We start from the raw sequence: 16,690 nt of genomic DNA, 5'->3' as shown, positions 1-16,690 counted from the left end.
CACAAAAGCCTCAATACGGTCTAGGGAATTATTTTTCATAGCGACCTCCTGTTACAGTCGGATGACGATCTACATGCCAATTTAGGATAGCAGAGTGTTCATTTCGTCCAGAGCATTTATAGGAGATCCAAAGACAATAGGGTTGCCACTGGTGGGCTTCATCTTGGCTTTTGAGGGTGATTGATTACTTGAAAAGGTCAAGGTGATGGTGTACTGATGTAACGTCAAACCCTATGTCCCTCCCTCTATGTGGGGGGAAATTTGGGCGCATGTCTTCCTGGTGCCCTTCCAGCGCCATGTGTAGAGACTGCGGACGATTGCTGCATCTGAATACTCCATGTATGCCTCCTCCAACCTGTGTGATCTGTGGACAGCATCACTCCTTCTTCTCGACAGACTGCCCGGTACTCCAAAAGGAGCGCAAAATTATGGAGTACAAGACCCTGGACAGGCTGTCTTACCACGAGGTTAAACTCAAATATGAAGACTAAACCCTGTTCCCATGCTATCTTCTTATGCTGCCTCCATGACGGTGTCGCCATTGATGATGCCGTTATGCTCATCATCTAAGGTTACTCCAGTGGGCCTCCAGTTGGCTGGGGGCACGTCTTCTTCCGTTGCTCCCAAAGTATCTACTTTGGGAGCAAGGCCCCCCCAAACCCAGAGGACATCAGTCCCCTCTCCCAGCCAGAGAAGAAGAAGAAGAAGAAGAAGAAGAAGAAGACTAAGAAACAGGACCCTCAGGTAGCCCCAACACCACCACTCCCTACCAATTCTGCATCTGCAGATGAGGTGGAGAACTCAACTTCCCTCTGAGGCCTTGGATCTCACTCATGCCTCATCTGCAATGGGAATGGATATAAATACTCAATTGGTGGCAGCAGGTGACCCTGAGGTGTAACCTGCCTCCTTGCATGCTTCATGCCTTCCCAGCCTCATGATAATTTCACCCTCCAGTGGAATTGCTGCGTGGGTGTTTTTTCACCACCTGGCTGAGCTACGGCAACTGTTAAGCTTTACACCTGCTTTCTACATTCCCTCCAGGAAACCTGGTTTCTAGCAATGGGAACCCCTGCCCTCCACAGCTGTAGAGGTTATTACAAGAACCGTAGTAAATATCATAGAGTGTCATGTGGAGTTTGCGTCTACGTCCTGAATGCGGTGTGTAGTGAACCCTTACACTCCTCTTGAAGCTGTGGCTGTCAGGATAAGGACGATGCAGGAAATAACTGTCTGCAACGTATATCTTACTCCAGATGGTGCGGTACCCCTGAACCTCTTGGCTGCACTGAGTCAACAACCCCCTAAACTTTTCCTACTTCTGGGAGATTTTAACGCCCATAACCCCTTGTTGGGTAGCATCATGCTTACTGGCCGATGTAGAGATGTCGAAAACTTACTGTCTCAGCTCAACCTCTGCCTCCTAAATACTGGGAGCCCCAGACATTTCAGTGTGGCTCATGGTACTTAATCGGCCATTGATTTATCACTTTGCGGCCCAGGACTTGTCTCATTTGCCCACTGGAGAGCCCATGATGACTTGTGTGGTAGTGACCACTTCCCCATCTTTCTGTCACTCCCCTGGCATCATGCCAATGGACGGCACCCAGATGGGCTTTAAACAAGGCAGACTGGAAGCTTTCGCCTCTGCTGTCAGCGTTTGATCTCCCCCATAAGGTACCATCGATGTGATGGTTGAGGGGGTCACTAGAACAATTGTTTCTGTTGCGGAAAACATGATCCTTTGTTCTTGCAAAAGACAGTACCTTGGTGGTCACTGGAAATTGCTGAGGCTACTAAAGAGTGGCATAAGTGGCACCTTTCTCTGGAACACCTAATAGCTTTGAAAGGGCTCTGTGCCCATGTTCGCCAGCTTATAAAAAGACAGAAATAGGAGTGTTGGGAGAGGTACGTCCCAACCACTGGGTGCCATACATCACCTTGCCAAGTCTGGATGAAGATCAGACGCATTTTTGGGTACCAGACCCAAACAGGTGCCTCTGGCATTAACTAAAATGGCATATTATCTACCAACGCAAATGCGATTGCTGAGCACTATGCTTGAGCCTCTGCGTTGCAGAATTATTCTCCAGTCTTTCTCACTATCAAACGACAGATGTAAGGGAAAGCCCTCTCGTTCACTACACGCCACAGTGAACCCTACAGGTGTCCCTGGCGTTAACTTAAATGGCATGTTATTTACCGACGCAAATGCATTGCTGAGCACTATGCTCGAACCTCCACGTTGGAGAGTTATCCCCCAGTCTTTCTCACTATCAAACGACGAATGGAAGACAAAGCTCTCTCGTTCACTACACACCACAGTGAACCCTAAAACACCCCATTTACAGAGTGGGAGCTCCTTAGCGACCTTGCACATTGCCCTGACACAGCTCCTGGGCCGGATCGGATCCATAGTCGAATGATTAAAGATATCTCGTCCAACTACAAGTGACATCTCATCATCTTCAACTTGAGCTCTTGTGATGGTGTCTTTCCATCGCAATGGTGGGAGAGCACCATCATACCAGTGCTCAAACATGGTAAAAACCCGCTTGATGTGGATAGCTATTAACTCATCAGCCTCACCAACGTTGTTTGTAAGCTGCTAGAACTTTTGGTGAGTCGGCAGTTGGGTTGGGTCCTGGAGTCACATGGCCTACTAGCTGCATGTCAGGGCGGTTTCCGTCAGAATCGCTATACCAATGATAAACTTGTGTCCCTCGAGTCTGCCATCTGAACAGCCTTTTCCAGATGCCAACACTTTGTTGCCCTCTTTTTTGATTTACGAAAAGCTTACAACACGACCTGGCGACATCGCATCCTTGCCACATTGTATGAGTGTGGTCTCTGGGGTCCGCTCCCAAATTTTATCAAAATTTTTGGTGCTCCATACTTTCCATGTCCAAGTTCTTGCCTCCCATAGTTCCCCCCATATCCAGCAGAATGGGGTCCCGCAGGGCTCCGTATTGAGTGTATCTCTATTTTTAGTGGCCATTAACAGTCTAGCAGCAGCTGTAGAGCCATCCATCTCACCTTCTCTTTATACGGATGTCTTCTGCATTTTGTACTGCTGCTCCAGTACTGGTGTTGCTGAGCAGCACCTACAGGGAGCCATCCACAAGGCGCAGTCATGGGCTCTAGCCCACAACTTCTAGTTTTCAGCTGCAAAATTGTGTGTCGTGCACTTCTGTCAGCATCATACCATTCATCTGGAACCAGAACTTTACCTTAATGACGATCCACTCACTGTAGTGGAGACATATTGATTCTTAGGACTGGTTTTCAATGCCCGATTGACTTGGATTCCTCACCTTCGTCAGCTTAAGGGGAAGCTTTGGCAGCACCTCAATGCCTTCTGCTGCCTGAGAAACACCAACTGGGGTGCAGATCACTCTACACTGCTGCAGCTCTACAGAGGCCCTGTTCAATCCCACCTTGACTATGGGAGTCTGGTTTATGTTTCGGCAGCGCCCTCAGCATTGTGTTTACTCAAACCTATGCACCACTGTGGCGTTCAACTATCGACGGGAGCTTATAGGACAAGTCTGGTGACCAGCGTACTAATGGAGGCCGGTGTCCCTCCATTGAAGGTTAGGTGGATACAACTGCTCACCAGTTACATTGCACACATTCGTAGTTCCCCTGATCATCCAAATTACTGACTCATTTTCCCAACAATTGCGGTTTATTTCCCGCATCAGTGGCCCAGGTCAGGGCTTATGATTGCGGTTCGTGTCCTATCCCTTCTGTCCAAACTGGAGTCCTTCCCTTTACCATCTCTGCTCGAGGTCCATTCACATACACCTCCATGGTGTAAACCTAGGCCAAAGCTTCACCTGGACCTTTCGTGTGGCCCTAAGGACTCAGTTAACCCCGCCACTGTGCACTGTCACTTCCTCTCGATTCTTGACATCTTCCAGAGCTCTGAAGTGGTTTACACTGATGCCTCAATGGCTGGTAGTCATGTTGACTTCGCTTACGTCCACAGAGGCCATATTGAACAGCATTCCTTACCCAAAGACTGCAGTGTATTCACTGGAAAACTGGTGGCCATATCTCGTGCACTTGAGTACATCCATTCACGCTCTGGAGAGCCGTTTCTTCTCTATACTGACTCCCTGAGCAGCTTAAAAGCTATCGACCAGTGCTATCCTCATCATCCTTTGATAGTGTCCATCCAGGAGTCCATTTATGCCCTGGAACAGTCCAGTCATTCAGTGGTATTTGTCTGGGCCCCGGGTCATGTCGGAATCCCAGGAAATGAACTTGCCGACAGGCTGGTCAAACAGACTACACGGAAACCGCTTCTGGAGATCAGAATCCCTGTCACTTTTACATGTGTTTATTATAACACCGCCAGGTTTTTCGGCTTTTGAGATGGAATGGCGTAGTCTCAGTGTGCACAACAAACTGTGTGTCATTAAGGAGACTACAGATGTGTGGAAGTCTGCCATGCAAGCCTCTCGCAGGGACTCTATGGTTCTCTGCCAGCTCTGCATTGGCCATACGTGGCTAACGCATGGTTACCTCCTCCGTCGCGAAGATCCACCTCGGTGTCGCTGTGGCTCCCCTGTGAAAGTCATACACATCTTGCTGGACTGCCCAATTTTAGCCGATCTGAGACGTACTTTCTGGCACCCTACCTTCGGTGTTGGGCGACAATGGCTCAACAGCAGATTTAGTTTTACGTTTTATTTGTAAGGTTTTTTTTATCATACTGTGTAAGGTGGTGTGTTTAGCCTTCTCTCCGGGGCCTTCACCCTCTCTCCATTTTAACTCTGTCACCCTTTCTTTGCATTTGTTTTTCCTGGTGTTCACCTTTTCCCTTCATGTGTCCATCTTGCCTTGTCTTTTGAGGTGGATATTTTAGTGTATTGCAGAGTGGCTGGGTCATCCTCTTTTTATTCTTGTGATGAGCCTGCCCAGATCTTCTGCTCTGTGGTTTTAATACCTTCTTCTACTTTTTCTTGTGGTGTACATTTTCCCTGTTCTTTTATCATTCCATTTATTTTCTTTTTATGTGTTTTTCCACATTCCTTTTCCACCCTTTTGCTTTCCCAGATGTACTTTGGGTGTTGTTTTACACTGAGCCTTGTCTGTGTCAGGAAAAAGGGATTGATGATCCTGTAGTATGGTCCCTTTATACCTCAAGCCAACCAACTCATTTGTAAATAACATAACTTCATTCATATACCTGTATGTTGCAAAGTTCATTTTATTGTAACGTTATGAAGAATGAGTAATTTTACTTGAATGCCTGCAGGTGATGAAATTACCTCATACTTTCAAGAGGCGGGCTTTTAAAGAGAAGATTGAGATATTGCCCCTGTAATCATTCTTTTTTTTTATCTTCATCTCCTTAATTTTCACACTGCATACAAAAAGTCACAATATTTACATCCAAGTGCATTTTGTGTGTACCTAATGTCTGACTTCTACACAGTTTACACGTCAGAAAGCTATGAAACAAAAGACCTCTCTAGTTGGTGTGCATTCACTTTATTTATAACTTGCAATTATGCACCAGAATTTTTACATAGTGAACAGTTTGTTAACTACAGTAGTTTTATAATTGAGACCTATGTTACAAAAGAATCATATACTTCGTACAATGTCAGTTTTAATGCTGCAAAACAGAAGTTGTTATTGGTTCCATGCTTCACAGGTGTACTGGCCAGATCCTATTGTCTAAGATACATGATATTGCTGTGGAGAACTGTTCTGCTGTAATCGCATAGTGCTGAAGGAAGGAATTGTCTGCTGTGGGCTCAAGATATTTATACCTGCCTGTCCAGAGTTCAGGCTTCGCCAGCCCTACCCCATGTGTGTGGATGCGATGGTGCAGGGGAGAGTCTCAGTTGCCCTCTACTTGCCAACCCTGTCACAGATCAGGCCCGAGTGTCACATTTTGCTTTGATGGAGTTTAGTATTGGCTATGATACAATATGCCACAGCATTTGTCCTGACATCAAAGATATGTACCCAGTGTAGAGGAAATACAGTAGAGCTATCACAGTATTTTTCACATGAAATGGAGACAGGAGCTAACAAAATCGAGATGGACATAATCTGAAGGAAACTGCAGAGGTTGCCTTGAGGTACTGGTATTGCACCAGCCGCGCAACAGCACTTTACATTGATGCTTCTGTTGCAAGACCTGATGTGAAGTGCATATCATATGGCACTGGCCAGATGTAGATGTTTCAACTACTTGAGTAGCTGGTCACATTGTGTAAACACAATGAATAGGATTTTGGCTTTTTTAGAGTCCATTTAATGGTGCTACAAGTTTGATGGTGTCCAGAATGAAAGACAGAGAATTGTTATGTTTTCCAAACACTGATTATAATTTGGTTAACTTATTGAGTGCTGAGTGCCATGGTTCTTCTAGAGATTTCATAGGCCCCACCATATTTCTTAGAATGTATCATAAGTAGTAAAGCATCTGACTGGGATAACTTAACAGTTCAGTAGGTACCAGTACAGACCTATCTGCCATTGTAGTGAGAAAACCTGTCACAGATTCCACTGATAGTCAGCTCTGTTGCTCCAAGTAAACGTGTCTTCATGGTGTCTCATGGCAAGGATAGATCTGTTTAGAAACTACTAAAAAATTGTTGGTGCTCATGGACATGTCAGATTAGTTTATGGAATTGTAGAAGATATTCTAAAAGCTACTTAAAAATGACCATTGTACAGCAATAGTAGCATATGGTAAAGTTTGAAATGACCACAAATTTCCAGGACACTGACTGACTTTTGAACTGTAATGATAGGGCTGCTCAGGTCTGGGGAGAATGTACTTCAGAACTCCTACTTTTGCCAAGTGATTACCGTCATCGTAACTTACCACACAGTAGGCATTTGGAGTGCTGTGCATGCTGGATAAACACAAGATAGAGTCAGCTCAAAGAGAGATATGCACTTTGAAATTCTTTGTCTCATTTGGCTGCCAAGAACATCTGAACTTTCTGAGAATCCCAGTTTTCGTTTTAATGTTGTTGCACAGTTTTGCATCCCAAAGTTTTAATGTGAAATTTTCTAGCTGATACTCGAAATAATCAGCAGAGAATTCAGTAAATTTATGAAAAGTAAGATGGATAGAAACTGGAAATATTTATTAAATTTCTTGTGCAGCATTTTACTATGCAGTGGTTCAGTGGTGGGGTCTAAGGAAATTCAAAGGCAATTAACAAAAACTAAACCTTGGTAGCAACTTGAAGGAAAATATTTAGAAATTTTTGAGCATGAGCCTCCTTGAGCAGTGACTGTGCGAAATTAATGCACAGGGTTCTTCTTAAATCACTAAGTGTTATAAATTTTTTTAAATGCATTTTGTTTATTATTTTGTGTGTCATGTACTTGTAGGGCATGCTAAGTTGAACACTGTAGATATTTTTAATTTGATTTCACCAAAATCTTTGAAATATTAAATTTTTTATTTATCATTTTGGATAAGATATAATATTATGGAACTGCAGATATGAGGGCAAAGGTTGTATTCCAGTGCACACAAATGGGGAACAAATTTGAATCTGTAGTGCTGCAGAATAGGGGCTGTTACAGTGTTTCTTCTTCTTCTGCTTTTTTTTTTTTTTTTTTTTTTAAGTTACAGTAATGTCATTGTGAAAAGCATGGAGCGATACAACTAATGTGATTGTGAGTTACATCAACATGTAGATTACACAAAACAGCTTGTCACTTCCAGAGTGTCCTTTCACTCTGCAGCAGTATGTGAGCTGTTTTGGAACTTGCTGCCTAATTAAAACTGTGCACTGGACTGCGACTCGAAACCTGAATCTTGACCTTCCCAGGCAGTGTTCTTAGTGACTGAGCTACCCAGGCAAGGCTTTTGACTCACTCTCATGTATTAACTTCTCTCAGTACCTCTTTTAATTTTCAAACTACCTCTTCTAATTTTCAAACTTTAGAGAAGATTTCTTTCATATAATGATGGACTAGCAATTCTGGAATTAAGGATCTCTTTTTCTCCTCCTTCTCCTTCTCGTCCTCCTGCTTCCTCCTCCTCCTCCTCCTCCTCCTCGTCCTCCTGCTTCCTCCTCCTCCTCCTCCTCCTCCTCCTCCTCCTCCTCCTGCTTCCTCCTCCTCGTCCTTCTGCTTCCTCCTCCTCCTCCTCTTCTTCTTCACCCTTTCCTGCTTCTCTACAGGGTAAACATTGCTATGTGAGATGTGGTAAAGCTAGTGGTAGTTGGTGGCCTGATGCCCTTCCTGACACTACCACTACCCCCCTCCTGCCCCCCCCCCTCCCCACTGTCCCCCTCCCCCTGTGATGAAATTCCACATGCAGCCTGGCTGACACACTGGCCGCTGCCGTTAATCATCCAGGTGGATTTGATCCAGATCTGGCAAGTCTTCCTGTGTCCCAGAAGTGGGCATATTAATGCGCTTGACTGTCTGAACAGGTAGAATAAACATATTGTAAAGAAATGATTTCATTCTGGAAACAATGCCCTAGATTGTGGCTAAGCCACTTCTCTGTAATATTTCTTCCAGGTGTGCTAGTACAGCAAGGTATACAGAAGAACTTCTGTGAAGTTTGGAAGATAAGATAAAAATACTGGTGGAAGTAGAGCTGTGAGGGTGGGTCATGAGTCATACCCAGATGCTCTGTCAGTAAGAAAGGCAAGATTTCAGATTCTGTCCTGGCTTGACAAATGGTTTTAATCTGCCAGGAAGTTTCAGCTTAATGAGAGTGGTCAAACACTTCAAGCTCTTAAGACTAAAAATAGATGAAGTGTTTCCTTGGAGTAATCACAGTTAGGATTTGAGGAAGTAGAAGTTCCTGTCTTAAGTGTAACAATAGTCTTCTTTCTCAGAGGCACTGAAACATCAGAACTTTTTTGCCCTATTCTTATGTTCTCACTATTGTGCACTGTTGTATGATGATATAAGGCAACTCTGTGCACTCATGAAGGATACTCTTACCCCAGCAAAGGGTCATCAGAGTAATATATGGTGTCAGTTCATGGGATTTGTGGTTAATAATGAGACACATTCAGCATGAACTGCAGCATTTGCTACGTGGGCACTTTCTTAACTGTTGCCCATAAAGCTTTGCACTATTCTAAATGGTCCATTTCCCACAGACTGGCAGTTCAGTTGCAGAAAGGTGAGCGATGAAGCCCAGATATTTATTATGCACAGGAATTCTTTCCACTTCAAAATCTTTCATTTTATGGTGCTAAGTCATTCATGTGTATATTTTCTACTTATTTCTCATGAACTTTCTGTGAATTATTTGTAGTACTTGGTCTGTGACTGAATAGATTTGGTTCAAATGATCTCATGGAATGTGATGGGAGAAGGGAAGCTGGAGGAGGGGCAGAAGAAAGATGGAAAAGTGGCAGTGTTTGCAAATGTGAAAAAAGAATGAGCATCAATCATGGTGGAAATTAAAGTCAACATTAACAGATACTGGGAGGGAGTATAGTGAACCAAGTTCCAGATCTGTTTTGGCATTGGCACTGGTGGTGGAAATGAAGACAATGATATTTCTGTTCAGAACAAGATGGCTAAACCTATACTCACAGCAAGTTTGCTTTAAAGAGGCAAACTTGGCCTTATCTTCACACTGAAAAAGAGGAAGAATAATAAGAACAACCACATCCTGCCAGAAAGTCAAAGTGTGTTTCCTAGTTTAGCACATTGCAGTCATCAATGAGTTTCAGTGTTTTGCACTACATTTTGAACATGACAAAAGTTACTGCCCACTGGGCTCCATGACTGCTCACACTTTTCAGAAAGCACATCTGGCCAAAATGTTTCACCTGTGTCAGGTCAATACATTTGATTTCTTTAGCCACATGTTCAGTGGACAAGTGCTGGGTGAACTTCTATGATCTCAAGACAAAGGAGCAAACCAAGTAGTTGAAACATGTGGCTTTATTACCACTTAAAAGTGTGAGGATGATGATTAGTGTTTTTAGGACTGACATGGTGTGATGCTAAAAAATTATGCTTGTAAAGGGCACACTTACACAGGAGCATGCTATCAAAATCGAAAAGTGTTATGAGGCACTGTCCAAGAAGGAGACTCTGTTCCATGACAACACCTCAACTCATTCTGCACAGGACATATTTACAGTTCCTGTTTCTTTGGATTATAAAATTTTGCCTCATGCTGTATATTCTCCTTACATGTTGCCCAGTGAATTAGTATCCCTCTTTTTTTTAAACCTGAAGAAAACATTCCTTGGTTAGCATTTTCAGAATGACAAGAAGGTGACTTTTGAGGTGGAAAATTTCCTGCAGCCATCATTTTACAGCATGACCTTGTTATCTCAGAGCAGGAAAACAGCTGTGGCAGTTGTCTCTCCCTTATTTTTGCCAGTGTGAGTGATTTACTGACTCATTGTAAAAGACAAGGTTAGTTCCAGGTCTCATGTGGAATGGCATTCCTGTACTCAAAACCAAAAACTGATTGCCCAGTGTCACATTTTAAGTGAAAATCACTCAGGTTATTCTATGGAAATGACAAAGAAATATCAAGTGAATTTAACAGGATAATACTGTGCTATGCAGGAAGTAATGCTGCAATCACAGAGTTGCCAAACGTATTCCCCATTATTGCCAAGTTTCAGGAATACTAACAGCAGGAAGACTATGTTTCCACAGCCGCTGTTTGTCTTAAGTGAGCTGAGAAATAATTACAGTTTGCATCTCAAAGATGCAGATGTTGGCATGGGCCAGAATACGAGAAGTAGAAGCCAGTGAGTTTTATTCCCATTTCTGTAACTAGGTTTAAGTATTAGAATGTAGTTACTAATAGTACTCAGATTTACCAACTGCAAACTAAACATCATAAGTCAATAACTGTCACAGCTATTTTTGTTTTCCTGTCTGAAGCATACTGAAACCTGAAAAGCTCATTCGTCAGATGTAATTCACTTTCTTAGAGCACCTCTACTGATTGTACTATTAACATTATGAGCAGACAACCAGATCATCTCTATCTCATCTATTAAAGCATTGAAGTGTCTCAGACTGATGGGCAGTATCACTTGAGCAAAAATTCTGTAGGTTACTCCATTTGTCTATGAATTACATTTCCTTATGATTCTTCCAATGAATCCTGTCTTCCAATTTTTTAATTTAATGAGGTCCTTATACTTTATGCCACTCAGGGCACATATGCCTCGATATTTTATGGCTGTTACTGTTCGTAGTAATTGATCATCTGTCATGTAATTCAACAGTAATGGTTCTTACTGCCAATTTTTGCACATTTTGTTTGTACACAGTCAGATACTAAGCCTTACATCAATAGCTGATCCTTTGTAGATCTTCCTTCCTTTTTCTAGAAGTCTCCAGCATTGCAACTTTATATCATCACCATGTACAAACACCATCAGAGAGCTTTCGACATTGTCCATCCAATCATTTACATACAGGGTTATTCAGCTGTCCCTACTGGTGGGTTTTATACAACCTGCAATGCCTTCAAAAAATATGCGTTAGATTTTCATGTTCTCTAGCACGCTACATGCAAACTATTAGTCATACAGAAAGGTTTAACAGGACCTTTTTGTAGGGAATTTAATGTAGCTAATTTTGTACTGGGATAAATTTTCACTAGAGACCATGATTTTTGAGTTATCCAGTGTACAAAAGTTACCTTCAAAAAGCAGCTCCATCTCCCCACACTCATCCCTTACTAGTCAGGGTTTCTATTATGTTGTTCGTGGTGCTCCATCCTAACACTGTACAAAAATTTTCGACAGTGCAGACCATTCCCAATATTCAACTTTTTTTGGTCTCTATTAATTGGGGTATTACACCACCAGCACAGTCATCTATTTTGTTAACATTATTGATTTAAATGTCCCTATGAGGGCAATACAAGAAAACTGACTTTGAAAAACATCATGCCAAAAATAATTACATTGACAATCCGATTCTAACTTAGCTCTTACAAGCACAGTAGTTTCATAGTGAGAAGGCCTGAGAAATACAGCAATGTAATTGTTTATTTTATGCTGCTAAAATCTATAAAATGGTTAGGTAAAATTTACACAAATGTCAGTTTTATAGTTTGTAACTGCTTGACTAAGCTGGTGGTGTAATAAGGCCATTCAATGAAGACCAACAAAGGTGGAATGTGCTAAATAATTCTTGCTATCATAAATTTTTGTACAGTGGTAGGAGGGAGTCCCATGAACAACATACTAGAAATTCTGACCAGTGGGGGCTGAGTCTGGGAGCGAGCGTTGTGTTTGAAGGCCACTTTTCTACATTTTTCTTAAATAGCTTGAAAACTATGGACTCTAGCAAAAACATATCGAGTACCAACTTTTATTCCATAAGGAACTGTTGCGTGCAGCAAATGTAAACTATAAGAAAGGAGAGGCACACAGCAATCAGTTGCAATACCATTAGTTTTTGTTATTTTTGCAATCTAAAGTTCAGCTGTAAACAGCCATATTCATTGCATTTTGAGTTACAATCCAACAAATGTGTTGCAGTACATTTAACTACATTCAATTTCCTAGAAAATGGTCCTATTCATTTTTTTCTGTAGGACTAATAGTTTGTGAGCAATGGGCAAGAGAATATGAAAATCTCACACATGGTATTTGAAGGCATTGCCAGTTGCATAAAACCTATCAATTGGGGCAGCTGAATCACCCTGTTTATTGTGAATGGGAATGGCCTACAATACTTCTTGGTGGTGTGCCCACGTTTGCTTTTGCATCTGATGATTTCACCCTGTTAATGACAGAGCTGGTATGGTGTTATGCAATCTCATATTTTGTTCACTAGATGGCTGTGAAAAATTGTGTAATATGCTTTCTGGAAGTCCAGGAACACGGCATTGCATGGACACCATTATCCACTGAAAATCCCCATCTTCTCAGTGTAAATTTGTTTTCCACAGTGTATTGTACTTGTATTGCTGTGCGTGAAGTGCAGAAAATGTTGCTTGCATCTTTTACATGAAAGTGTAGTAGTCCTGCCGTGCAGAGTTCATCTGTGTCGACTACACTCTAATATTGGCATTAAATTGCCAGCCATTGTTCAACAACTATGATTCAACTAGATACATGATGACCGCAGAGAGAGAGAGAGAGAGAGAGAGAGAGAGAGAGAGAGAGAGAGAGAGAGAGAGAGAGAGAGAAAATAAAAAAGACACATTACTTAATGAGAATTGTGTTCAAAATATTGTCTGAACTCAAGCTTATAATAAAAAAGTTCCATAAGAAATGGAAATGTGATGAATCCTCCCATCCACTATGTTGCCATTGAAGGTAGGAATGTTAGTGTTCAATGTCCATTCAGTATTAAGATGATTTGAGATTGACCACAGACTTAGTAGCTCAAAGAAAGGGGGGAGGGGGAGCAGAATCAAGTGTGGCCTTTCACATGGAACTATTCTGGCATTTGCCTGCAGTAATAAAAAATAAACTGTGGAAAACCTAAATTAAGTTTAATGGATGGTGATTTGAATGTGCTGATTAACTATACAGCTTATTACGCATGTGGTACCATCATGTGTTGCTGTCATACCTTTGCTTTTTTCAACCTGTAGGTCTATATCTATTCTCTTTTCATACAACGTTTTCCCATGCGAAAAATTGGAAGATTCATTTCTGATCTCTGAGCGGTGTTTCCATGTATTAACATTTGATACTGTCAACTGCTCTTTCATGGTATCTGTTTCCCTTCCATTGTTGTTCACATTTGAAATAGTCTTCTTATTCTTATTTTGCTGTGTTAATTATAGAATGAGTAGTATTTAATCTTTCTGAGAATACTGATTAACAACAGATAAATATTATTTTCCTTTCAGAGTGTCTTATTGAAGAGAATCGGTTCTTTATTGTCAGCCCCAAAGATATTGTTGTGGCAAGCCCTTATGATGCAGATGATCGCATTCAGTGGCTCATTGAACATGGGTATGTTGCTTAGTTTTCCTGTTTTAAAATAAAAATGTAATGTATATAACTGAGGGGTATTTTGTTTCATTCATTTCATGGTGCTAATTTGGGTCCTTTAATTATATTATGGATGGAGTGCCATATGAAAACATCTTGAGACATTCTTGATCACTGTAGTGGCTTCTAGCCAGCCTACATTTACTTCTGGAAGAGGTCAAATGCACACAAAAATACACACAAAATGTCAGATCACTTTATCAAAACTTGAACGATCTGAAATACTTAACATGGAGCAATTAATGTACACAGGAGTGACCATCTGTTTGTTATTTTCAGTGAATTCAGTCACTTGTACAATACAGAATGATAGTCTCTTTTCCATGTACAATTGTCGATAAACTTTGATACTGTTCTGACTTCTAATACAACATACATTGGTGGATCTGAAGTAAGACAATGCTGTCGTCATAAGCAATGATTGCAGAGTAGCCTGAGTGGCACTGCACTGCAACATAAGTACTCTTCCAACAGCAGTGGCCTATGGAACCTCTTGAGATGTCTTTCATTCATTACTACATCAGGCAGCGACTGCCCTTATTTGTGGTTCTGTCATGAGATACCATCTTTGACAAAGGATGTGTAGGACACACGATCTTGTTCTTTGGAACACACAACATCCATCCCCCACCCCCATCTCCCACCCAGAAAACCTCTAGACCATCGTCATGCAGTGTTGTGTCGTGATTATGGTGGAGGGAGGCCTGAATGCAGATGAGGATGAGGAGACAGGAAGTGTAACTACAGCTGATGGCAGCTGTCTTTCCGCCCCCAGTATGCGGCTCGTGAGTGACCGGGAACACCGGCTGAAAAACCGGCCACAGGCTGCACACTCGCATGCAGTGACTGCGGGTTGACTGCAAGCAGAACTCCAAGATTGTCATGATGGATGTCTGGGATGATGCCTCAATAGACATTGGCTCAGGTTGCAGGACTGTCAGCAACTGCATGATTTTCAATCTCTGGTCACACTTATGCAGTCCAGAGGAACCTTGAACATCGTAAAACAAACAACCCAAGACTTTTGATGACATTATGTTCCAACAACTATTTCTTGTGGCTGAAACTTTGTCTGACTTGGCAGAATGAGCTCATTCTGTGGCAGAATGAGCTCTTTCTGTGGCAGTTGCAAAAGATGCAATAGAGTATAGTGACAACAACTGTGAAATAATTCTGCCAGTGACTTCCCAAAGAATGGTATGAGGAAAGAAAAATCGTTTATGGCGTTCTCCCATGTGTGAGAGGAGTGGAGTTTCTCCATGTGACTTTTGAATGTTCAAATGAACCGTTTGCTTCACTGTTAGACTTGACAGTGAAAAGGAGTGGTAGTTGCATGGTGTATTCCGCTGGCAGTACAAAGCTGTAGAAAATCAGATGACATGAATTGTGGTTCATTGTCTGAGACAAGGATCCTCACATTTCATTGTGGCTTACTTCAACTGTGATTTGACCTTTTAAAGCAATAGGCCATTTACTGTAAGTTACCACACTTTGTTTTTTATATCCAGAGATGGGTACCTGGACATGGGTACATCACAAACCGGGGGGCTCAAGGATGCAACAGCTTTGTTCTATTAATAGACTTATCGCTTGACCTTGTTGACCTCTCGCAGCTGCGGCCGGCTGACGCAATCGTGGTGGCGCACCAGCGGATGTGCACACTCTAGAACACCCAGTGTGCGCGTCCGGGATAACGTTCCGCTGGCACTGTGAAAATATTCTAAGTCCAAGCTACCGCATATACTATATAAGTGAACGAAAGCCTCGCAGAGGCTCATTCGCGCTGCTGCTGCTGCTGCTGCTGCTGCTGCTGCTGCACAGGCAACTGCATTGAACGCCACCACAATGCCTTACAGGAGAATTCGTCACCGTTCTAAACAGACAATGTATAAAACCATCGAGAACATAGAGTTCGCTACAACAGCTGGGGACAAGAAGAATAGTATTCCAGTGAAGAGTGCTGCTGCCCACGCTCTCATTGATGGACCTTGTTTTTTCTGACTTAATTTTAGTATTGACATTAATGATTCTTTCAATCATGGTAATGGTTGGCTCACTGTAGTTTAGTTAAGGTTATGGAGACACCAGTGTCACTTAGTTACAGGCAGCTGCTACATATCCAAGCTTGTTTCAAGCGTAGTACGTGGCATTGTGGTGTGGGCATTAATGGCAGCTGTGACTACATAAACACATGACAGAGGATTTCTCAATTTCTTATTCATATTGTGAACAACAACAACTACTACCACTACGACGATGACGACGACGATGACCACCACCACCACCACCACCACCACCGCTACTTCCACTTGAATTTTTTTTACACACAATGTTGTGGAAGCGTGTCTTTTGTATGCTATATTCTTGAGCAAATGTGATTTCAGACTTTAGTTTCGGTGTTATTAACTATGTTCCTAAATGAGTTAGATGCATCTTTTGTGAGGGTGACACAGGATCTAATGATGGTGATGATGATGTGCTGTATCAATTTTCTGTTATCGGGCTGTACAGGAGTTCAACGCCTATCAGAGGACATGGACCTAGAGGGCTCATAGTGGGCATAGCATAGCCAGTTAATAGTCAGTTCTGTACTTACATCTGATATTGTCAGTTACTATCATCATTGTACTATGCTCTATTTGATAATAGCCTTGCTAAGCACTGGGTTCTTCTCTCTGGTCACATTTTGGATTCTCTCTCTTTTTTTTTCTAGGCCTGTTGACATAATTGTGGCA

General features: G+C 42.2%; 1 protein-coding gene across 1 annotated transcript in view; it reads left to right on the top strand.

Annotated features, from left to right (window-relative positions):
- LOC126299401 (vacuolar protein sorting-associated protein 41 homolog) overlaps window positions 1-16,690 on the top strand; it is a 143,575-nt gene that overhangs the window by 61,640 nt on the left and 65,245 nt on the right. Inside the window, exon 8 of the mRNA XM_049991275.1 lies at window positions 13,811-13,916. Within this exon, the coding sequence (XP_049847232.1) occupies window positions 13,811-13,916 (106 nt within the window). The remainder of the gene's footprint in view (window positions 1-13,810; window positions 13,917-16,690) is intronic.

Source organism: Schistocerca gregaria, chromosome X, assembly GCF_023897955.1.
Source record: "Schistocerca gregaria isolate iqSchGreg1 chromosome X, iqSchGreg1.2, whole genome shotgun sequence".
NCBI classification, from domain to species: Eukaryota; Metazoa; Arthropoda; class Insecta; order Orthoptera; family Acrididae; genus Schistocerca; species Schistocerca gregaria.
This window is presented reverse-complemented; position numbering and strand designations above follow the sequence as displayed.